The 23,373-nt window shown below is 40.8% G+C and overlaps 1 protein-coding gene across 2 annotated transcripts; it reads left to right on the top strand.

Moving 5' to 3' along the window:
* The first annotated feature begins 536 nt into the window (after window positions 1-536).
* OGT (O-linked N-acetylglucosamine (GlcNAc) transferase) lies at window positions 537-23,241 on the top strand. 2 transcript variants are annotated; one of them, XM_071442618.1, is made up of 22 exons: window positions 537-725; window positions 4,320-4,500; window positions 5,391-5,634; window positions 7,170-7,238; window positions 10,224-10,340; window positions 11,683-11,762; window positions 12,965-13,160; window positions 13,449-13,589; window positions 13,763-13,863; window positions 14,056-14,209; window positions 14,314-14,415; window positions 14,656-14,835; window positions 15,571-15,729; window positions 16,329-16,418; window positions 17,134-17,259; window positions 17,627-17,797; window positions 17,915-18,031; window positions 18,112-18,279; window positions 20,228-20,380; window positions 21,071-21,323; window positions 21,523-21,646; window positions 22,192-23,241. In XM_071442618.1, exons 1-22 carry the CDS (start codon window positions 689-691, stop codon window positions 22,364-22,366), a joined length of 3,138 nt encoding a protein of 1,045 aa, XP_071298719.1. In that variant the 5' UTR covers window positions 537-688; the 3' UTR covers window positions 22,367-23,241. The 2 variants fall into 2 exon arrangements, with proteins under 2 accessions (XP_071298719.1, XP_071298720.1); XM_071442619.1 differs by having other exon boundaries at window positions 538-725; window positions 4,350-4,500.
* Window positions 23,242-23,373: the final 132 nt, after the last annotated feature.

Raw genomic sequence — 23,373 nt, forward strand, 5'->3', positions numbered from 1 at the left:
GATTCACCGGAGACTGGTAATTGTCAGTGCCCTGGGGAAGCTGCTGCAGAGCCCGGGGATCCGTATGGAGTCCTGGTGTGTGGCTGAGGGAACTGGTGGAAATACAGCAGGAATGGGGATACAGCCTTTGCTGCTGTTTCTCTGTGTGGGTAGAGAAGTGAGCTCCGGTGTCCCGGTTACTGAACTCTGCTGTCCCTGTGACTGAGCTGCACTGTCCTGGTGAGCTCTGGTGTTCCGGTAACTGAGATCTGATGTCCCAGTGAGCTCCGCTGTTTGAGCTCCTCAGTCCCGCTCTTTGAGCTCCGCTGTCCGAGCTCCTCAGTCCCGCTGTCGGAGCTCTCTGTCCCGGTGAGCGCCGGTTCCGCGGAGCCACGTGCGGGGGTACCGGGAGGTGGCGGCGCATGCGCAGTCCCGCCGCCTTTGGCGCAGCGCTGCGCGCGGAAGGATAACTTTACTGCGATAACGTGCCGATTCCAGCAGGTCCCTCCGCCCGCCGTGTGCCAGCGCCGCCCGGCGCCGCCCGGACTCTTTTCCGCGGAGATAGTTCCGGCCGCGGCCATTCGGTACCGCCGCCGCCGCCATTTCGGGAGCGCCGCCTCAGCGCGCCGCGACCGCGGGCAGCTCGGCCCGGCCCGGCTCGAGCGCACCTTCTGCCGTCGCCGCCACAGCCTCCCCGGCCCCCGTCCCGATGGCGACCTCCGTGGGGAACGTGGCGGACAGCACAGGTACCGTGCGCTGCGGCGCCCCCGGGGACGGGCTGGCCGGGGAGAGCGGGGGCCGGGCCGTGCCCTCGCCCCCGGGGCCGCTCCCCGCTCGCCGGGCCTGCGCCCGGCGGAAGTTTCCAGACGCGACAGGGCGGGGGTGCCCCCGCCGCCTTTGTGGGGCTCCGTGCGCCCCGGGCCCGAGCGCGGTGCTGGGCGCGCTCCGGTGGGCGCTGCCCGTGGGCAGCCCCGGGCCGCTGCCGGGGAGGTGTGAGTGCGGCGGGCTCGCTGCTATATTTATCAGACTATCAGGTGACTGCGTTAGAGGGCGAAGTAGGCTAAAAGCCTGACCCAAAATGTGTGTTGGTTTGCCCAGAATCGCTCGCTGCACTTGGGCAGGAGTTTTTTTTCAGCAGCCTGGTCGAATGGAAGGTGTCCCTGCCTATGGCAGTGGAATTGGAACGAGATTATCTTTAAGGTCCCTTCCAGCCTAAACCGTTCTGTGATTCTGTGGCATAGCCGGACACTAAGCGCTTTTCTGAACAGTAAGATAGTGTGTTGTATTAAGGCAAGATCCTGCCCTAAATTTAGGAACTTGAGGAATGGAGGAGAAATCTGACTTTCTCTGTAGAGCAAGAGAAAGAAGTGTTGTGCTTACTGAAAGGATGAAAGGACAGCACAGCTTTATCCCCCAGATTTTGGGGATTTCTCTAACCAGAGGAGCAGGAAGAGCCTAAATGATGCTTGAGGAAAGCAGAAGGAAAAGGAGAATTTTTAGAGAAAGAGACGGGATAGGAGTGCGGAGATAGGCATCTAAAGAGAGAGGGTAGTGACACAGAAAGGTGCTGCAGTACGGGGTTTGGTACTTTCTCGGCTAGAAGTGTGTGTGTGGTCAGCGAGGCTGCAGCATCCTCTTGTAGCCTGGATCCCTGCGGGTAAAAAGAGCCACGTGCACGCTGGGAGGGAGTCCTGTGCTATCCAGCACCTCCCAGCTGGAGGTAACCACTGCTTCTGCCTAGAACTAGACGGTGTCTGAACGCAAGGTTGAGCAGGAGTGTATTGCAAGTGCTTAGGATGGTATTTGTCGGGGGAAAATGGCCTTGGGCGCCTTTCTGTTGGTTCTGTGCAGCTTTTTGTTTCGCTTGTATTGTCTAGAAGCCTCAGGGAAGGTCATTGTCACAGCACTGTGCTAGACTTTTCCAAGGTCATAGTCGAAGCATGCAGCACAAATTAGCCGAGGTACAGAAATTAATTTATGCAAGACACGAAAAGGGATTTTCCTGGCTGTGACTCCTCACTGCAGTTATTTTCTTTACAAATTGATTCAGTGAGCATCCATTCATGAGCTGTCTTACGGATATTTTGCACTGCATAACTTCCAGCCAACTTTGTATTAGAAAGTTTGACTTATTCTGGGCTTCCTGATGTGGCTGTCCACTTCCTGCTTTTCAGAGAACTTCTTCACAATCGTTTGTAAAATAAATGTTTGGAGGTAAATGACTGGCAATTTTACACTGTTTGCCTTATCTCTGGAGACACAGGGTGGGTTGTTTTGTAAACAGAGACACCTGATAAATGAAAGAAAAGTGTCAGTGTTTCTTCTTTTGTTGCTTTTGTTAGTAGTTCTCATTCCCAGGTGTTAAATCTGCACCGCTTGCTCTCTTGGCCTGGAAGTTACAACATCAGTTTGACTTCTTGCTTTAAGTATAGGCAAAATGTAGCATTGAGATCGTGACTGAAAGCTTCTTTCCCTGTAGGCATAAGCCTTGGAGTGTAAATTTCTGGGTTGTTATGTTTTGGGGTGTTTTTTGCTTTTTTTTTTTCCCTTTGAAATTTACTGAAATGGAAATGTATTTGAAGAGGAAATTGAGTGCATGAGACATGCTCTTCCTCTCTCTGGTTTCTCTGTGCCATCAGCGGAAGTTGAAAGTGCGTTCACTGCCAGAAGGGCAGAACCTGTTAACAGCACAGGAACCAAGTGAGGAACGGTCCGCTGGTGCTCCAGTGTTACTGTCAGCACCAGTTATAAGTGGGGTGGTTTTCAGCCACAGTTCAACTTTCTCATGTTGAATAAAGGTTGTACCTTTTTATCTTTGCCATTCGGTTTAATCAGATCGTGAAGTCCACTTTGCCCTTAGTCAGGGTTTGAAAACCAGGAATCTAATCTGGATAAGGCTACTTGGTTACTAATTTGTGAATTATCTGAAAAAGAGAGTGGCAGTGGTAGTTCCAATTTACTGTGAAACAGTTTATAGCACTGACAGAGACAGTACACTATCTGGAAAAACTACTGTGCTTATACAGGACTTGCAGTCTTATATTACAACCTACTGGTGCTAAAACCCCAAATTTGAAAGTAATTTAAATAAATTGCATCAATCCCAATTTCATAAAATAAACACTGGATAGTAAATCTGTACGTATTCTCTTTGTGATTATTTTGGCTGTCTTTAAAGTTCTCACAAAAGCATGAACTTTTGTCTTTTGTACTACCTCACTACAAAAATGTAGGCTCAGCTATTGAGGTGCTTTCTTGTATTAGGAAAGGTTTATCTGTTTCATTTAGATTCCAGATTTTAAAACTGTAGGATGAGGTGGGAAATGTATAATGAATGGAATGAAGGGGCTGCAGAGTACAGGAGGAAAAATGAGAGATACTTGCAGTAATCTAACATTTTAATAGTAAGAGTTGTTGGTATAAAGGCAGAATTTGAAGGCCAGCACTTCTTTCTACGATGTAATGGTTGTGGGTTTTTCCAAGTTGCACTTGCTTATTTGTAAGAAATTTTACTTCTCTCACTTCTGGTTGTTTTGCCTAAAACAGGTGGTATTTCATTTAAGTATTTCATTCTCCACAGTTGGGTATTAAATACTAAAACTGTTTTGTCACTCCTGTTCCAGCTAAGCCTCCAGGAGCAGTAACTCCTTTCCTGTACCCTGTCTGTTTAATGGTTCCTCCTGTAGGCCAGTTGCATAATCATTGAAGTGTGTGTTTGTCTTTCATCAGATATTGTTGTTCCAAGACCATTTTTTTTCTGTGAAGGGATTTTGACTCTTCAGAGGAAATATAGGAGTAGGCAGGATTCAATGAATGTTACCCATTGTGCTTTTTTTGCCTTTTTTTTAAAGAGTTTTCACTACTTGCACAGCAAAACTTTCTTCTGTTCAAGTCCTTTATTAAAGTCTTTGTCTCCTGTCCTTCATTTCCCTATGAAATTGTTAGAACTTTTTTTTACTTAGCAAAGCATAGGATTTTCAGTTGTGGGGAGGAGTGAGGAGAGTCATTGTTCTGTTAGCAGCACTTCCAGTGTTAGGAACTAAAATATCATATCATGACAGGAGTCTCTTTCAGATTAATGGAAATGATTAAATTGCAAATATTCACAGTCGTTACAGTCTGCATTTTTGCTATTATTAGCTGATGGAGTCAAGGGCTGGTACAGATAAGATCTTAGAATCCCAACTGTCACCTGCTGTAGTGTTTCATATCATTTCAAACATTTTTATCCATTAGTTGTGTACATTTTTTTTTCATTGTTTTGTTTTGTTTTGTTTTTGTTTTGTTCCCATCATCTAACTTTTTGTTTTCCCCCTTTAAATGTTTTGGTGATTCTCCAGAACCAACGAAACGTATGCTTTCCTTCCAAGGGTTAGCGGAGTTGGCTCATCGTGAGTATCAGGCAGGAGACTTTGAAGCAGCAGAGAGGCACTGCATGCAGCTCTGGAGGCAGGAGCCTGATAACACTGGTGTGCTTTTGTTACTGTCATCCATTCACTTCCAGTGTCGCCGATTGGACAGGTAAGTTTCTTCCCAGTGGAATTTTGCTTGGACTCATCAGCTTTACAACAAACAGGAGGCCTTGCCATTATTGGCGTATTATTTTAATATTGAACATATTAATTAACATTGGAACATCAGCCACGTTGGTGTGTACTGGCAGGATTTACATGTGTAATGTTCATTCCACCTACAGTCTAAGGGTTTGTGGTTTGGGGTATTTTTCTGTAAGTTGTAAGACTCTTTTCCTGCACAACAGCATGTTTAGTTAAAGCAGTTTTTTGATCTGAAAGTTGTTTCTTTGTTCTTTCTGCTTGCCTGTTCCTGATCTTGCTCTCTGTGCCTCTAGCATTTTGAATTTCACTTGTTCTAGCTGTAAATTCATGTTTGCTGGTGAAGCAAGTAATAACTTTTGACTCAGATTTGTTTTATATAGTCTTCTGATTGAAGTTGTAGTAGTTCAAAAAGGGAAAATAGAATGAGTGGGGATACAACAGAATTTTACATGTAAGTCATGTCCTGCTGCTTGAAAAGAATATGTAGTGGAACACTGCTTAACACATACAGATGTTGGAAGAGGGATTCCTGTAGTGCTTTTTTCAAGTGTATTGAGCTCAGGTTTGGTGAGGCAACTTGAACCCTTCTGACTGTAAATGAGAGCTGTCTTTGTTCAGTACAGCCTGAAATGGGAACCAGGGCGATGGGAGTTTAAAGTGGGAGGATAAGGATACAGGACAGCTCTGTAAATCCAGATTTGCTGGCTGTATGTTTGGCTCACCTGAGCATGAATGTTCACTAGAGTAACTAGATAAACAGACAAACACTGAATGTCAAGGGTGGGTTTGTTTGGGTGGTTTTGGTTTGGTTTTGGGTCATGGTTTCTTATTTGCTAACTGGTCTGTTTTCTCCAGGTCTGCTCACTTCAGCACTTTGGCAATCAAACAGAACCCTCTGTTGGCTGAAGCCTATTCAAATCTAGGCAATGTGTACAAGGAGCGTGGACAGCTGCAGGAAGCAATTGAGCATTACAGACATGCGCTGCGCCTCAAACCAGATTTCATTGATGGATATATTAATTTGGCTGCTGCACTCGTAGCTGCAGGTGATATGGAAGGAGCAGTACAGGCATATGTGTCTGCCCTTCAGTACAATCCTGTAAGTAATGCTTTATTTTAGAAAAGTCCATTCTTTATTACTGCCTGAGGACACAAAAGTAGCAGCTTTCAAAGCATGAACAATAGATAACCCTTCCAACTTGTATACCATAAACTTAATTAAGCAGTTAATACTATTTTTAAGGATCTTTGAGAGGCTTTTGTCACAAGAAATTGTGTATTGCAGTAGGGGCTGCTGGTTGGTTGTTTTTCTCTATATGGAACATACTTAACGTTTTAGATAAAAGATAAGCAAGGTTTGGTTTTTCTTTTCTGAAGGCAGAAGCTCCAGTGAATGGCCTCATATTTAGCTCTATGTGCTTTAAGGTAGTACTCTAGTGAGATAATTGATGCTTAGACTTGAATGTGAGATCTTGGAAAATCACCAGGTATTACTTTATCACAAAGTCAGAAATTTGATGGCGATGAGCATTGCCTTGGTAAGATTTCTGCTGTAGACTGAGTTAGATTTCCTTTGTGGGCTCATTTACAGGAGCATCAGTTTAGGAAGGCTGAAACTGTCTATAAGTGACTCCTATAAGATTGATCTGGTGTGTAGATTTTTGGTTGTAACTGTTTCACATTGACATTTTTAGTAAACAGACTGCTGTCCTCTGTTTATTTTGCATCATGTTCATTAAATTTGTATAGTATTGGTCCCCATGATAAAGGTATTTGCTTGCTCTTTGGTCAAACATTTTGATAAAAAGTACTTCAAGTGCAGCATTGATCCCATGTGCATGAATCCTTTTTCTGTAGGACAAGGAAGAGCAAACCCAGTCCAACAAGAGCCTTACTGAACCTCATTTTTCTGTGTTCTTGAACCAGTGTGAACTTGTCTAACTTAACATGCCAAGTGATGTGACTAGTGGATGCACTGGTTAGAATAATGTGATATGGTGGGTTTTTTGCAGGAGTTGAGTTTTGTTTAGGTTAGTAGATCCTTTCTTTAGTGTTGTAGTGTTGACAAAATGTCTACATTCTCTCTGGTCTTTACAGCTGGATAATGCTGTTGCAGATTGTGCTTTCATTTCAAACAAATGAAACAACAAGAACATGGGGTAAAGCTGTTGGAAAAGGATGGATTAGTGGGCAAAACAGGGAGGAAAACTTCTTTAGGGATACAGGCAGCAAAATCACTTTATATATCTTATTAAAAAGCCATAATGGCAATGGTGTATCTTATGGGTACAGGTTTGGCATTGTGGTTTAAAAAAAAAAGGGGGGGACTCGAAATCCTTACATGTGGCAAAAGGACTTAAGCTGCTGGGGGGAGCATTTATTTTCAGTTTTTTATTTCTGTATAATAGGAATTGTTTGAAATACTACTTCTTTTTAATTCTTCACAGTACTAAATTTGCTCAGATTATCTGTTGTTTGTAATCTTAGGTCAAGAAAAATAATTTCCATTTGTGATGTATTTATTAAGAATTTAAATTAAGCTTTAGAGGACTGGGTTGTTCCTTGCAAATTTTCTGTGAAGACCTGTGGGGAATCTGTAGTCCTGAAGCTGATGGTGTGATTTCGATTTTTCAGGACTTGTACTGTGTTCGTAGTGACCTGGGGAACCTGCTCAAAGCCCTGGGTCGCTTGGAAGAAGCCAAGGTAGGTGTTGGGTAGAATACATGTAAACATCAGTGTTTTGAAAACTTGAACTTTGCACCAAGTCTTCAAATCTGCGTTGATCAACAGACAGTCCGAGAAACTTCTGAAAACTGAAGGCACTGAAACACCCCAGAGTAGTTGCAGGGCAAGATATGGCATGTCCATGTTTAAAAAGTTGGTTTAAGTCAAGAAATGGAAAGTTACCAAGCCTTGCTCCTGAACTAGACTATCTGATACCATTCTGAAGTATTGGGCAGGGGCTCCATCATGCTTTCATCTGGAAATAAGTAACAATCCTTCAGATCTGAGGCTTGCCTGCTGGTGCCAAGCAGAGAGCCTGTGGTTAGCTCGAGATCCCTGTACGATGCAGGTGCTATTGAAAAGGCTGCTCTTCTAAAGTCCTTTGTGGCTTGTAAGTGGAGAAGAAACTTTCCAAATGTTACCTTGTAATATTGGCTTTTAAAGATTTTTATTCTTTTAACTTTTCCCTTCCCTTGATAGTGGAAGAAAGGCTAGTAAATAATAGCTGCAGTATGCGACACACACCACCCCCCACCCCCATCCCCAGTATCTTTTCTTCATGTCTTCCCTCTCCCCTCCCCCAAAATAAAGAAATCGGAAGGACAAAGCTGGTTTGTTTGGTAAATGAACTGATCAAAAGAAAACTTGCTGTAGTGGAAAGGTGGCTTCTAGCAGTCGTGCGTTTCCTAAACCGACAATTCGAACACCAAGATGAGTTTCAAATTCTTGGCACGTTCAAATTCGGATTGCAGAAAGAAATTGTCTTGTTACAAGCCACCTTACGCGTCCGCGCTGCAGGGGTGAGGAGTGTGGAGAAACCAGAGCCACTCTGGGCTCCAGGGCTGTCGCTCCAAGCCCCACGCGCATGCTCAGAAGTGGAGTGTATGAACAGCGTAGCTGTCTGTTTGGCTGCAGCACCAGCTGGGGAGGGTGGGGAGCTTTGTGGGGTAACGGGGAACAGCAGGATCAAAATTCAACATTGCTTTGTTTCTCATGAACAACTTGGATGCGTGTACCACCCTAGAGCAGCCTGATTGATTTGGTCGGATCCAGGTTGAAAACATTGTGTAGCAGCATTCAGAATTGAACGGTCTTTGAGACACTTGGTTCTCAGCCCACCAAGCGGACAGCTAACATGAATTGCACTTCACTGCAGCTTTAGTGTGACTGGTATAGGCCAAGACACTGCGCCTGCCTTAGGTTGCTGACTTCTTTGTTTCAGAGCTCTGGAGACACCTAGTTTGAAAGTGTTATTCCGTTTTGTGAGAACTTAATAAACGAGGAAAAACATCTCGAGTAAATTGCAATGTGTTTCTTTGGTTATCAGTCCATTTGAAAGATCAAGCCAGCAGATTCCTTACAGTTTGAACTAAAATTTAATTTCTTTGTAGATGTTTCAGAGCCTTTCTTCCAAAAAAAAAAAGTCCCTGCTGTATGCAATTGCCCGATTAACCCTCTCCCTTCTGCATGTCTCCCTTGTTACAGACAGATTATCCTCATTCCCATGTGTTAAGACATATCCAAAAAAATGCAATTGCTTTGTTGAACTCTTACTAATGATCTTGTTTTATTTTCTCTCTTGTTTTTGGTTTTTCACCACTGATATTGTATTTAGAAGGTTTCAGGTGGGTGAAACCTCCTATTCCATGCGTAAGGTGCCTCGCTGAAGGGAGCTCGAGGCCTGGATCTAGGGCAGACACACACCTCCTCCTCCTCTTCCAGCAAGGAACGCACCGAAAAGTCACATGATGAGAAATATGGTAACGGGTTTGTAACTGCCACAGCAAAACCATTTGCCTCCATGCCTGAATCTTCTGTCTTGTGGCTTCAGAAACAGCTTAAAATATTTAATTACAAGCAAGTAATGTAAGAATATTTTATACTATTAGCCACAAATTCTTTCAAAGAAATAAAGTAAAAGTAAATTAAAATATTTTTTAAAGAAATAATTGGAGATAGTTAATAGTAAAAGCTTCTAACTCTTCCGGTTGTTCATTTTTTTCCTTTTTTCTTCTTTGTTTGGATTGCAGCGTTCTGCTCTTCTGATGATGCGCTGTGATCCTGCAGTAGCGCAAAGGCTGCGCAGCGGTAACGCGCATTGCGTGCGATTCAAGCCCCCGTGAACGGTTGACTCGATGATTAATCTCTGATCGGGCGACTGCCCGAGCTCCAGGCTGCAGCCTTTTGAACAAAAATTGGCTTGTAACGCATTTCCAGAGTTCAGACATCAAATTTAACATGCGAGTTTTGTGTGGGCCTGTCTGGTAGATTAATGATTCTGGTTGGCTGTTCACTGCACCTTGGGGCAATCACTAGAGCCAAGCAGTTCGCAGCGATAGCGTGGCGCCGTGCTGGGTAGGATGCGCAGCGATTTCTTGCGCTTGCATTACAGGGACCTAAACCTTCATGCAATCCTGTCATTTGAGGTTTTGAAGCTGCAGGAGAGGTTGAATTGTATTCAAAGAAACTGGGAAACAAGATATGGATGGGGTGTGTCATCTCATTTGAAAAGCACACATTAAACTTTATCTTTTTCAGTAATTTTTTTCTTTTTTTTTTTTTAAGTAATTTCTATCAGATTTAGAGTGTTTGAAAATTTTGTTTCAGAGTAAAGTTGTTTTTACACGGTAATTTTTTTATTTTTACACACTTAAAGGCGGCAGATGTTCTGGTGAACTACTTGAATTGTTTCTAAGATGATTTTTGTGGCAATCTGGTGTCTGAAGGAATGTTAATCTGTTACCAGCATAACTGAAAAATGGTGGGCTTGCACCTGGGTTTTGGTTTGCGCTGGCGCAGGATCAACAACAGTTTGCAGCGCATTAGTTTTGGCGCAAGCTAGCCTATACTGCAGGGTCACTTTTGGCTGGTTAGAGAAGGCATACTAACAATTATTTTTTCTCATTTTTTTCTTTTTACAAATATTCCCCTTCCCTTGTATCTCTCTTCTTTAACTATTCCAAGGCGTGTTACTTAAAAGCAATTGAGACTCAACCAAACTTTGCAGTGGCTTGGAGTAATCTTGGCTGTGTTTTCAATGCCCAAGGAGAAATTTGGCTTGCAATTCATCATTTTGAAAAGGTAACTTCCTAAGGGAGTCAGCTTCACTGCTAGATTTAAATGTACATGCAGTTGTGTGCTTGCAGGTGATAAATATTTTGGTAGTGGAGAACTTTATATGATCCTGTTAGTTAGCAGCTCATGTTAATTGTTTTTTTTAAACTTGCTGATGTTTCAAACTGCCTGTATGGTACTAGAGAGAGACACTTGGAACTCCCCTAGGACTTCACACATGTCAAATATGAGAAAATTAATTAAATTGTTCTTCAGCCCTTTCCTGGACTAAATTTTTTTAAAAATCTGATTTGATGATGATGTTTTGCATGTTCTGTGTGTGACAGTAACAATCAACTTGGTGCTTAAATCATTTTGCATTGTGATTTTTGTTTCAGGTATTACTGTCCTTTGAGTAATTAAGAAGAACAGTTTTAAGTGACACATTAATTCCTCTTCTCCAGGGTTATTTTTCACTACTGTTCAGAATTCTCTAGATTAGTGTCATTAAGTAATTGTCTGAGACCTTCCAATTAGTGTCTAATTGGCATCGTAATTATTTTTGTCCTTGTCTCTGAAGTTTCTAGAGTGCCCTAAAGCTGAATTTAAGATGTGACAACAGTTTCTTCCTGAAATTCATGGCTTTAAATCTACAGAAAAAAGTCTAGCTGCTCAAGATTTTTTTTTTTTTGGATCTGTGTCTAGTCCATGATAGATGAAGTATTTTAATTTGTAATTAATAGTTCCCATAAGATTGTAAGAGTGGGGCTTGTCAGATACTCATGTGTACCTTTGTACTGCAGCTTGTGTAACTTCATCAGTTTTAAGTGATTTTTTTGCATTTTATTAGTTTTGAAGGGAGCAAAGATGTTTTAGTTAAATGGCTACTCAATTTTCCCTGCACACGTGATGTATTTCTCTTTCCTTGTTCTTGTGAACAGCCTGTTTTCCTGCACTGGTAAAGCTTTACCTGTCCTACTTTGCAGGAGGTAAAGGATACAGATAAGGGTTTTTTTATGGTTTCTTCTCTAAAAACAAGCTAAAGACAACATAGCATCAATAGACAGGAGTGTTAAGTATGATCAGCCTAATGTGAAATAAATACTTCATACTTTATTTTGCAGTAGTTGCAACTCAATAAGTAAGCAAACAAATAAATTTGAAGGTAGTACATGCTTCACTTCTACAGATAAATAACTTTGCTCTGTGATTGGTTTGTATGTTTTCCTTCCTTACTGGATTATTGATAAGGTCTTAAAAACTTAGAGATTATGTTTATCAAATTTTTAAAAAGCAGCAAACAACTCAGTTTCATAGAAAATATGTTTGTGTTTAATGCTCAAAACTTTTACTTCAAAACTATTTTCAGGCTGTAACACTTGACCCAAATTTTTTGGATGCTTATATCAATCTGGGAAATGTTCTGAAGGAGGCAAGGATATTTGACAGGTAAGCAGATCAATACTGTTGCTCTCTGTGGGTTGTCAGATATATCAAGATACAGATTATGGTCCTTCTGTAAGGTGTCTGTGAGCAGGGGTAGCAAAGACTTCAAGTCTATGCTTAGCAAGCAAATGGCTTTGAAGTGCAGACAAGCCAGGCTACTGGTCTATTTAAATAAAAATAAAAAAGTCAGTGATCTGTATTCTTTCATGTTGCTTTCTTGTGCTTAATGCATTGTTAAAACCAAGAGTTTTTTTCCAAGGTTGGAAATTAAGGCTGAGTAGGGTGAAAATAAGATGCACAAGAAAGACCTGAATGCTAGATTTCTCTGTTTTTATTAAGTAATTAAGAACATAATTTGCAAGTGTGTCTCTTCTAAAATTTCTCTTCTATGTGAGACACACTGGAATTCTGGAATTCAGCTAAACATCTCATTGAATATTCTGTATTTCTGACACGTCTGGCTCATATTATTGCCTTGGGTTGCAGTAGTGTTGGTGTGTTGTTGAACTAACCTGTTCTGAGACCTCTAATCTGATACGTGAATCTTCTGTTGCTGGGAAAAGATCCAGGCTGTGTTGTTTATATGCAGTGTAGTATATTCCATCTGTTAATTGGTTTTTAATTTTTGATAGCTGTGGTTTGTGGCCCCAGATTTAATAAAAGCTTGCAGGGAACAGGTTAATTATCTGCATTGCACACAGTCTAAATGACTCAGTGATGTCTGATTTAACCATGAATTAGTGGACCAAATGGGCATGTTTTTCCATAATTTCAGATTTTGCATCACCTTTTAAAGATTTACTGACAGATATATGGTTTTCCTAGAAATTTGATTTAAATACATTAGCCATCTATATAATGCTATAGGAGCACATAATTAAAGATTTCATTTTTGAACAAAGGGATGATTTAAGTCTAAGTAACTAATAGTAGGTTAGTGGTGAGAATAAAGATGTAATGTGATACTGTTTATCTTGTTAAAATTGAATAATAAACTGGCAAAAATGGAGTAAGGAAAAAAAGGGGTTTTTCCTAGTAATGATAAGTGTTAAAAAAAAGTAGCTGAAAGCTTTCCTTGTTTTCCAGAAGAATTAATGTTATTCACTATACACTGTACCAAGGTAAAGAATTCCTGCTCTATGGATGATTGTTTACCTTTTTTATTTGATGATTGTTTACCTCTTTTTTCCTTTATTTTGTTCCAGAGCTGTGGCAGCTTACCTGCGAGCCTTGAGTTTGAGCCCGAATCACGCAGTTGTGCACGGCAACCTTGCCTGTGTGTACTATGAGCAGGGCCTGATAGACCTGGCCATAGACACCTACAGGAGGGCCATTGAGCTCCAGCCCCATTTCCCTGATGCCTACTGCAACTTGGCCAATGCCTTGAAGGAGAAAGGCAGTGTAAGGAGCACTTTTTTCTTCTTAAAATTACAGTGAATGCTTTTTTAATAGACACCAGCTGTCACCAGTTTGTTAAGTTGTTGAGCAAGTGGTTAAGATGGATGTTAACCTCACTTAAAAGGAAGAATAATTCAGGAAATCTCCATTTTGAACCTTTTAAAAGTGATTGTATAATGACTTTTCATAAACAGTGCTTTTACAATCATGTAATGTTATAAATAATAATATGCAATACAAAATAAATATTAAAAAAACAATAAATGTTAACAATGCCCCTTTTTTTTGAAGGTGGTAGAAGCAGAAGAATGCTACAACACAGCCCTTCGACTTTGTCCCACTCATGCAGACTCACTCAACAATCTGGCAAACATCAAGCGGGAGCAGGGCAATATCGAGGAGGCTGTGCGTCTTTATCGGAAGGCTCTTGAGGTACACTTGGGTGGGAGGGGGAGAGGTGGGTGCTTCATCTTGGGAATGTGTAACAGGACAGAGGTTTTTTTCCCCCCTCTCTCTAAAAAAAAAAAAGTAAGAAAATACAATAATAAATGCATAACTATTTTTCCTGTGATGTTTGAGACAGAGTCAACTTCTTTTTCTTCCAGGTGTTTCCAGAGTTTGCTGCGGCGCATTCGAACTTAGCAAGCGTTCTGCAACAGCAGGGAAAGTTACAGGAAGCTCTGATGCATTACAAAGAGGCTATTAGGTAAATGGATACTCTCTGTAAGAGTCCCAGCCTTTCCTAATGGGAAAATGCCTGGATTTGTATGGAAGGTGACTTAGTCATGTCTTGTAATTTCCATAGTTGCTCTTCAAATGGAAAAGTCTGGATATGAGCATGTTTTCTTGTTGGAGGAGGAGCTTTTCTTGTTCATGATATATTATGTTTATTTTTCAGAATCAGCCCCACATTTGCAGATGCTTATTCTAATATGGGAAACACTTTGAAGGAGATGCAGGATGTTCAAGGAGCTCTGCAGTGCTACACCCGTGCCATTCAGATAAACCCAGCTTTTGCTGATGCCCACAGCAACCTGGCCTCGATTCACAAGGTACCACATGCGAATGATTCACTCTTCTAAGAGCGTGGTGGGGCACTGTGAGTAGTTACCCTGAGGATATTTTTACCTGCTGACTCATTTCTGTATCTTCACAGGATTCAGGGAATATACCAGAAGCCATTGCCTCTTACCGTACTGCTCTGAAACTGAAACCTGATTTCCCAGATGCCTATTGCAACTTGGCCCACTGTTTGCAGGTGAGGAAGATGAGGCTTTGATTGTGATTCTTAGGATTCCTCTGCGGGAGATTACTAATTTAAATGTAAAGAGTCAGACTTCAGTCTTAAATCAGAAGATGAGATTATACAGTCATTAACAGTAATTACAGAAGTTCTCACTTCCATTTTTGGAAGAAACGTTAATGTCAACCTCTGAAATAACTGATACAGGCTGGGGGAAACTGTTGTCGTAATCTTTGTTTTTCCTTCTTTTTATAGATTGTCTGTGACTGGACAGACTATGATGAAAGAATGAAGAAGCTGGTCAGCATTGTAGCTGATCAGCTGGAGAAAAACAGGCTGCCTTCTGTACACCCACATCATAGCATGCTGTATCCCCTTTCTCACAGTTTTAGGAAGGCAATTGCTGAGAGACATGGAAATCTCTGTTTGGACAAGGTAGGAAGTTCTATACAGGCCAGTTGTTGATTGAAGTCCTTTGAGGCTTTGCCTGTTCCTATTCAAAATCTAATACTCTGATTTGTCAGTATTAGCCTTTGTAAGCTTTCTGAGTCACTGGCATGTGAAGAGGTGGGATGTAATGTTCATAGCTATTAGTGCTTGTGAGTTTTGAGACAGACTACTTGTGCAGGTTGCCGTTTATAATTGAAAATGTGCTGTCAGCTGGTGGGAGGGTCCAGTTAACTAATGGAAGATAACACTTTGTCAAAGTGACTTGTCTGAGTAGCCTGATAATCCTGTCAGAGATAGTGGTTGCAAGCTGATGCCTGGGCAAGATGGAGAGCAAAGAACAGAACAAATGCTGTGGTGCCTTACAGCAATGCTGTTCTGGTTACCAGTGACTTGTGGTTTGAGAACTTCCTGAGGATCATGGTGTGGTATCAGGATATTTAATAATTGGGGTGGAATACTGAAACTGTTAAAAAAGCAGAAATGTGCTAGTGGTGTCTGTATTTGTGTGAGAGCAGAGACATCACATCTTGTGACACAGTGTGTGGGCACTGCACTTGGCTCCAGTGGAATACGTAGAGCACAGGTTTGGAACAGCAGATGTCCATGACTGCTTGCTTGAATGTGGGATAAGGTTAATTCTGCAAACTCCTAGGGGGGCTTTGTCCCTTTGTTTAGATTTTAGTTCCTGAGTTTTTAAACACTTGTGTGTTTTCTTGGCAGATTAATGTTCTTCACAAGCCACCATATGAGCATCCCAAGGATTTGAAGGCCAGTGAAGGTCGACTTCGTATTGGCTACGTGAGCTCTGATTTTGGAAACCATCCAACCTCACACCTAATGCAGTCAATTCCAGGCATGCATAACCCAGACAAATTTGAGGTAAAAATAAATATAACATGGCACTTTTTTTTTTTTTTTGCCTTGGTGCAAGCAATTAAACAAGGAAAGAGCAAATTTTTCCTTCTTGGGGTTTTTTTTTATTGGTTGAAGAGTTCTTCAACCCAAATCATTCTCCTTTACCAATATCAAGTGCTGTTTTCAGATAGACTTGTGGTTTCCTACTTGGGAGAACCAGTCACTGTTAAAAAGCTTCCCTGAGGCTTGGCTTGTCTATTCAACCTGATTCATAGTTACAATTCTCACTAATTACAGAGTCAGAGGTGACTTGAAGGCATTCTTAGAGATCTAATTCTTATGCAGATCTGTCTGTTAAGGTTACTTTGCCTTGCACTGATGAGAAGATTGGATATATGTCTGTGCAGGACACAGTGCCATTCTCTGGCACAGAACTAGGCCTGGTTCAGATGTGTCAAAAAATGGCCCAGTGCCACTTTCTTGACTTCTTTCTCAACTGGTAAATGCCATGTAAATAACTATGATTTGTGTGAAACTAGATGTAATTTAACATCTCAATATAGCACAGTTATTTTATGGACAAGTTGTCCCAGATACTCACTTTTTGGTGCCTTATATTTTAGGTATTCTGTTATGCCCTGAGTCCTGATGATGGGACAAACTTCCGTGTAAAAGTGATGGCTGAAGCAAATCATTTCATTGACTTATCTCAGGTGAGCTTGTTTTATGCATTGGCCTTCTAGCAAACCTAAATTTTTCTAAATAAAGAAAGAGAATCTGTGGTTTCTCTAATTTCTTGAATTAGGCTGTTAGTCTTGAGAATTTGAAATTTGTAGTTGTATTGGCATTATGTGCTACTTCAGATGTGTGGTTATCTTGTGACCTCTGATTATTAAAAAGTAACATCAATATTTAATAACTCTCACATTAAGTCTCAAGATAAGTCATATTTAAATGTCATGGAGAAGTCAAGATGTCACAACTGCAAATACATTTAAGCTTGCCTTAGGTTCAGTGTGAAAACTGACCAGGATTTCAGTATACACAGAAGTCAAGGCAAAGCCCTGTAGTGTAGTTAACTGGCTTATCCTTGATCTTCATTTTGATCTTCTGTACTACCTTAGTTTGTGAACGTGTCACTTGCCCTATGTCAGCTTTAATTACTAATTAGCCTTAGAGGAGTGGGTGTGGGGAGGGTGTTCTGGTTTCTATAATGTCAGTTTCTAGCCTTTAGCTTTTGTTTTACTGCTACTCAGCTCTACTGCATTGAGGATTTATGCTTCTGTAAAACCAGGATTAACAAGATTTAAGTCTCGCTTAAATTAAATTATGCAGTTGGCATCTATCCATTGTTACACTGATGACTAACCACATTTATTGCTGAGAGACTGAAAACAAAAAATTATGTATGTATTTATTTATTCTTAGATACCATGTAATGGAAAAGCAGCAGACCGCATCCATCAGGACGGGATTCACATTCTCATTAACATGAATGGCTACACCAAAGGAGCCCGAAATGAATTGTTTGCCCTGAGACCAGCACCTATTCAGGTAACTAAGTTACAGGGCTCTTAGTAAGCCAGAATCAGTGTCAGAGTTTTTTGGGGGGGATTTTTTTGACTAAGAATTTTCTAAAATGCCTATGGAAAGAGAATGAGAGGAACCTTAATCAGAGTAATTCTAGACTACAGGAGTTGTCTCAGGTGAGAGAAGCTGTAATCACTGATGGTTGGCTTCAAGCTGCATATTGTAGGGAAAATTTGCTTGAGAGATCAATTTTAGAGCATATTTGAGCTGTTCACTGTGTTGGTAGGTAAAGTTTGGAGTTAGGGGTTGATCTTCAGTTGGTAAAGCACAAGAAGGAACTTGAACCTGTATGGGGCAAATGGCACTGAAGCTTTGCTTTCTTGTTTTTTAGGCAATGTGGCTAGGGTATCCTGGAACCAGTGGGGCATTGTTCATGGATTATATCATCACAGACAAAGAAACTTCACCAGTTGAGGTGGCTGAGCAGTATTCAGAGAAATTAGCTTACATGCCAAACACTTTCTTTATTGGTGACCATGCCAACATGTTCCCCCATCTGAAGGTACGTTGGAAGATAGGGCAGGGAAAGTTGGTGTTTTCCATAGGTATCTATGAAATGGCACTTGGTATAGTATTGGTAAGGGGTCTTGTAACTTCTTGAAATCTTTTCTTTTGACAGAAAAAAGCAGTCATTGATTTCAAGTCCAATGGTCATATTTATGATAACAGGATTGTTTTGAATGGCATTGACTTGAAGGCATTCCTGGACAGCCTTCCTGATGTCAAGATCGTTAAGGTGAGAGCTGCTCTTGTTTGTGTCCAATCCTGGTTGACTGCAGGTAGAGCTGCCTCTGATCCCTGTGTGATTTATCTCAGATGAAGTGTCCTGACAGTTGTGACAACGCCGATGGCAATGCCGCCCTCAGCATGCCAGTGATCCCTATGAACACCATTGCAGAGGCTGTGATTGAGATGATAAACCGTGGGCAAATTCAGATTACTATCAATGGCTTCAACATCAGCAATGGATTAGCAACTACTCAGGTGAGGCACTTCAGGACACTGTTCTCTTGGTGTTTATGTTATTTATGTATTATTTAACATAACAATGAAGAAAAACCTCCAAGCAAATGTGTTTTCTGTCATGTTGATTCCTTTAGTTGTCAAACTGAAGGAAGCTCATTATAAGCCACAGATGTACTGGAAGATGATCTTCCCCCCCAAAGATAGAGGAATTGTATCTAGAGGTATCTAAAGTCCAAAGAAATTCTTTATTGTTGCATAAAGAAGATATTTGCTTGTTCTGAATTTGAAGGCAAGATTTCCTTATTGCTTGCAGCCTACCAAGATTTTTGACCTGCTACTCAGTGTCAGTTGTGTTTTTCTGTTGAAAAAAAAAAATTGCTGAGTAATAGAATAGAGGCATAGTTATTCTACTGTATTTCAACAACATTTATTCATATCCTTACATCTTCCAGAATTTTATATTAGCACCTCTCAGTGCTTAACAGTTCATGGGATTTTAGTGACAGTTGCTGGTATTTAACTTTTCCACTACAGAACAGTTTTTTCCTTTTAGAAATGCCATATTCTGACATTAGCATCGCTTGTTATCTTGTGAATTTTATTCAGTTTACAGTTCCTCAGGAACTTCTTTTACATCATTTTGATACCTTTTATTACCACTGCTCTGTTCATAATCTCATAGCTTGGTTTATTTTTGAGTTTTCTTTGAGTTGGTAATAGTTTGAGACTTTTCTTTGAGTTAGTAATAGTTTGTCTTAGTTTGGTCAGTAAGGCTGTTAGCAATTTTTCTGAAGTTGTCACCTGAGAATCGTAGAGAATTCTTGTCTTAACACTCCACCACTGAGAGGGAAGACTCTCACCTCTGTCTGTGCACTTCTAAACCAGGATTTCTGTCTTACAGTGACATTAATATAGCACTTCTTTATGCTGAGATCATCTACTTTTGGGCATAGGTCAACAAGAACTGAGCACTCTGTTTTTTGAGGTCTCAGCGACCTGAATAAGTAGCATATTTACCAACTTCTGTTGAGCTATTGTGCATCTTCTAACAGTCAGTGACAGTGAGTCATTGTCATTCACATTAAGTGTGTCATCAGTGGCTGGCTGCAATGCCACTGTCTAAATTTTTAATGCCTATGTATGTAAAAATACACATATATAAGGAAAAAGGCTCTAAGTAGCTGTGTTGGCCTCTCTGTTTATCTGGTTTTGATCCTATCATGGCATGTCATTAAAAAAAAAAATTAAAATCCTGCTTCCATTTTACTAATCCTCAAGACTCTTGCATGGTAACTTGATTATTCCAACTTCATCTTCTGCTTCTTTTTATTAGCATATTCCTATTCTTTGTGAAGGCTTTTTAAAAGTTTGTCATTAACTCTTCTTATTTTCAGCATTTTCATTATTTTCCTTGTCAACTGGTTCCTTACAGTCTTATCAGTTACATACAAGTCTGCTTCTATTGATTATCTGTTCTGTGCTTACTGTGTTCTATCTTAAAAAAGAAAAACACACACAAAAAACCCACGCAAAAATAAACCACAAAAATCCAATTAAACCAAACCCCAGCTTTGCTTTCTGTCTTTCAGTTTTAATTTCATTTTTGTTCTCAAGGAAATTACGTGACCTTAAGGAGGATAGGATTCCATGTGTAATGCCTCTTTATATGATTCTTCTTTCCAATTATTCCAGTTACTTGGAATTTCGGGGAGATATAGGAAGGGCATGAAAATGCCCAGTGTTTTTTGCCTTGGTGGTTGCAACATTGTGGCATCCACAAGCGTGTACACATACCAGTTAAATTCTTGCTGTGGGTAAGTAGACAATTTTGTTTTGTATCATAAAACCAAAGATATGCTTACAGTAATTTGTTATGCTAACAAATGTGTCTCAGGACAATTCCACAGGGCATAGTCTTGTTTCGTGCAGTTTCAGTGTTTCAATAGCTTTTTTTTTATTATTTTAGATAAACAACAAAGCAGCAACTGGTGAAGAAGTTCCACGGACTATAATTGTCACTACCCGTTCTCAGTACGGCTTACCAGAGGATGCTGTGGTGTACTGTAACTTCAATCAGCTCTATAAGATTGATCCTTCCACCTTGCAGATGTGGGCTAATGTGAGTATCTGTATCCAGTAGGAAATCTAAGGTCAGACTTCTGGCAAAGCTGTTCAAGTTAGCAGAAACTTCATGCCAAGTGAACTTCTCTGTGGAAAACACTGACCTTGAGCCATTTGAATCCTTACAATGCTCATGTTGCAGGGCTTAGTGTTAGTAGCATATAGAGAGTTTTAGATGTATTTCCAATTATATCTGTGTATCTAGCCAGTGAAAATTTATGTTTGGGACAGCTTATATGCTGGTTCTCCAATGTGAAATAATTTTGGATTTCCTTAGTCTCTGCAATTGAGTTATAACTGGCCTTGGCATTTGGTACATTGATAAATCTGAGTGGAGAATATTTCTATCAGGTTCCAGCTTACAGTGTATTGCTGAGAACTAATTTAGGGTAATTTTTCTTTATATTCCATAGGATGGGCCTATAAATAAATGAGATCATAAAATTCAGTACTTACTCTCTTAAGGAACTGCTCTGTACACTGTTGCTCAGAGTTGCTGTCTCTTTCAGTGGGATCAGAAATGCAATCCCAGTGATCTCATTCATAATGATAATCTCTTTAATTTCTGCTCTATATCTCAAAGAATGATGATGCCTTCCACTTCATTTTAGTATGTGACAATTTCTTGTTTAGAAAAGTAAATATTCTTCTCTGAACTTCCTGTATTTTGTTCTTATTTTTGTTACAGATCCTAAAAAGAGTTCCCAACAGTGTGCTGTGGCTGCTGCGTTTCCCAGCTGTAGGAGAGCCCAATATCCAGCAGTACGCACAAAACTTGGGCCTTGCCCAAAACCGAATCATCTTTTCCCCTGTTGCCCCCAAAGAAGAGCATGTGAGGAGAGGGCAGTTGGCTGATGTTTGTCTGGACACTCCCCTTTGCAATGGGCACACAACTGGCATGGATGTGCTCTGGGCTGGGACTCCAATGGTCACTATGCCAGGTAATGCAGCAGGGAATCTACATTGAATACATGGCTTGGAATATTAGTAATTTTTTAGTAACAGCAAACACAACAAACTGTGCCTTTTGTAGAGGCAGAAGGAAAGTAGCTCCTGGCTTCTATGTGATAAGATACTTGATAAACTCATTCCTGGTTGTTTTTGTTGGTTTTGATGTTCCTTTTATTTTCTTTTCTTCAGGCGAGACTCTTGCCTCACGAGTTGCTGCCTCACAGCTCACTTGCCTGGGTTGTCTTGAGCTCATTGCAAAAAGCAGACAGGAGTATGAGGATATTGCTGTGAAACTGGGAACTGACCTGGAATAGTAAGCAAACTTGGACTCTGTAATGTGGGAGCATCAAGAATGCAGAGTACTGTATTTGGGCACAGTGCTGAGATATCAGTAGTTGTAATCCTGCTGATATTTTATATGTAAAATAGCTGGGCAATCCTCTTCTGGAGGTGTCTTGTGTTGCAGTTAAATCAGCTTCTGCTTTTATGGTAACTTAACAGCACTCCCAATTGAGTAACAATTCTGAAGAAACTGAAGAAACAGTTAACATTTTGTTCTTTTTAAATGGAAGATTAAGCAGTTTGTCACTTCAAATTAAAATCATGCTGTAAAGTGTTACTGCCCTACAGATAATGCAGCAAGTTAATGTTGCAGCTTTTCTGATTTGAAGTAATTGTGCTGGTCTGTATCAGAAATTAGAGGAGATAGAACAGGAATTTGGTGGAGGTGGGGGAGCAGTTGTTTTTGAAACAGTTGTACAGACAGTTCTGGGTTAGCTGTAAACAGCAGGTTTCAGGGGTAAACAGTATGATGTGTTGTCTGGAACGTCTCATGACTGCTTTAACTCTCTTTTGTAGCCTGAAAAAAATCCGTGGCAAAGTCTGGAAGCAGAGAATATCCAGCCCTTTGTTCAACACGAAGCAGTACACAATGGACCTGGAGCGGCTGTACCTGCAGATGTGGGATCACTACGCTGCGGGCAACAAACCCGACCACATGATCAAAGCCGTGGAGGCCAGCGAGTCTGCATGAACAGAGACACACTGGGCCTGCCCTCCAGAACTCTCCAGGAACTGAGCCTCTCCAACACTTGTGCAGAGATGATCAGCTAAAAACTGTGCATTTCTACTTAATCTGCCTGGTACTCTGTGGCTGAAGTAATACATGATGGTGATTAAAGCACAGCCAGACTTATTTCTTGCATGATAGGGAAAGACTCAATAGAGCCTGGGATCCTTTTATTCCATGAGGAATTTGAATGGGATTGAGCTGTGTACATGTGAGCCTGTGTGTATGAGTGACAAAGTGGTTGCTGGGGGAAGTTTGAACTGCCCAACCAGTTTATGATATCATGGATTGATTTAATCTTCCTACAAACCTCTCTCCTTTTACGTGGATTGGGAATTGGAGCGTTTTAACATTTGATTTTGGGTACTCCTGTTGGTATATATGTGGTTCTCCCATGACAAGATTTCCAGCTAGCGAGTTGCTCCCTGTGTTAATTTCTAAACTGCGTGGACTGAAAGGGCGTATGTGCTGGTGTAGTCTTTTTTTATAGGTTTTATAAACCACTTGAGCCTATATCAGCCTTTTAATGTTTGACCTCTGTTTTGGAGCTCTCTCTGTAATGTGTTGGTTAAGATAAGGATTTTTGTTGTTTTGTTTTGTTTTTTAAGCTTCTCCAATAATTCAGCTAATTGGCTTCATGATGGCAGCTCCCGTTCTGTTAAAAAACCAAATTTGATTTGAAATTAATCCTTCCCACAGGTGTTTGAGGTGAACACAAACTGGTGCCAAATACAGATCTTTCAGGAATGATTGTTAATTATGTATAGGGGTGCAGTCCTAGGTACTGTAGCAAAGACTTTAAAAAAAAAATAAAGCTTTGGTTTGCCAGTTTGATTTGACCGGTGTGTCACGTTTAATGCTGTTGTCAGAAAGAAAACCTTGCTGGCTTTAACTCTTCCGTTGTGTAACGTTTTGAGCAGCGGTTTGGGCAGCAATGGGTATTTTGGGTAGGAATAAGCGGAATTTCCGCG

Source organism: Agelaius tricolor, unplaced genomic scaffold (assembly GCF_023055355.1).
Source record: "Agelaius tricolor isolate 1412-34295 unplaced genomic scaffold, bAgeTri1.0.p SCAF_17, whole genome shotgun sequence".
Taxonomy (NCBI): domain Eukaryota; kingdom Metazoa; phylum Chordata; class Aves; order Passeriformes; family Icteridae; genus Agelaius; species Agelaius tricolor.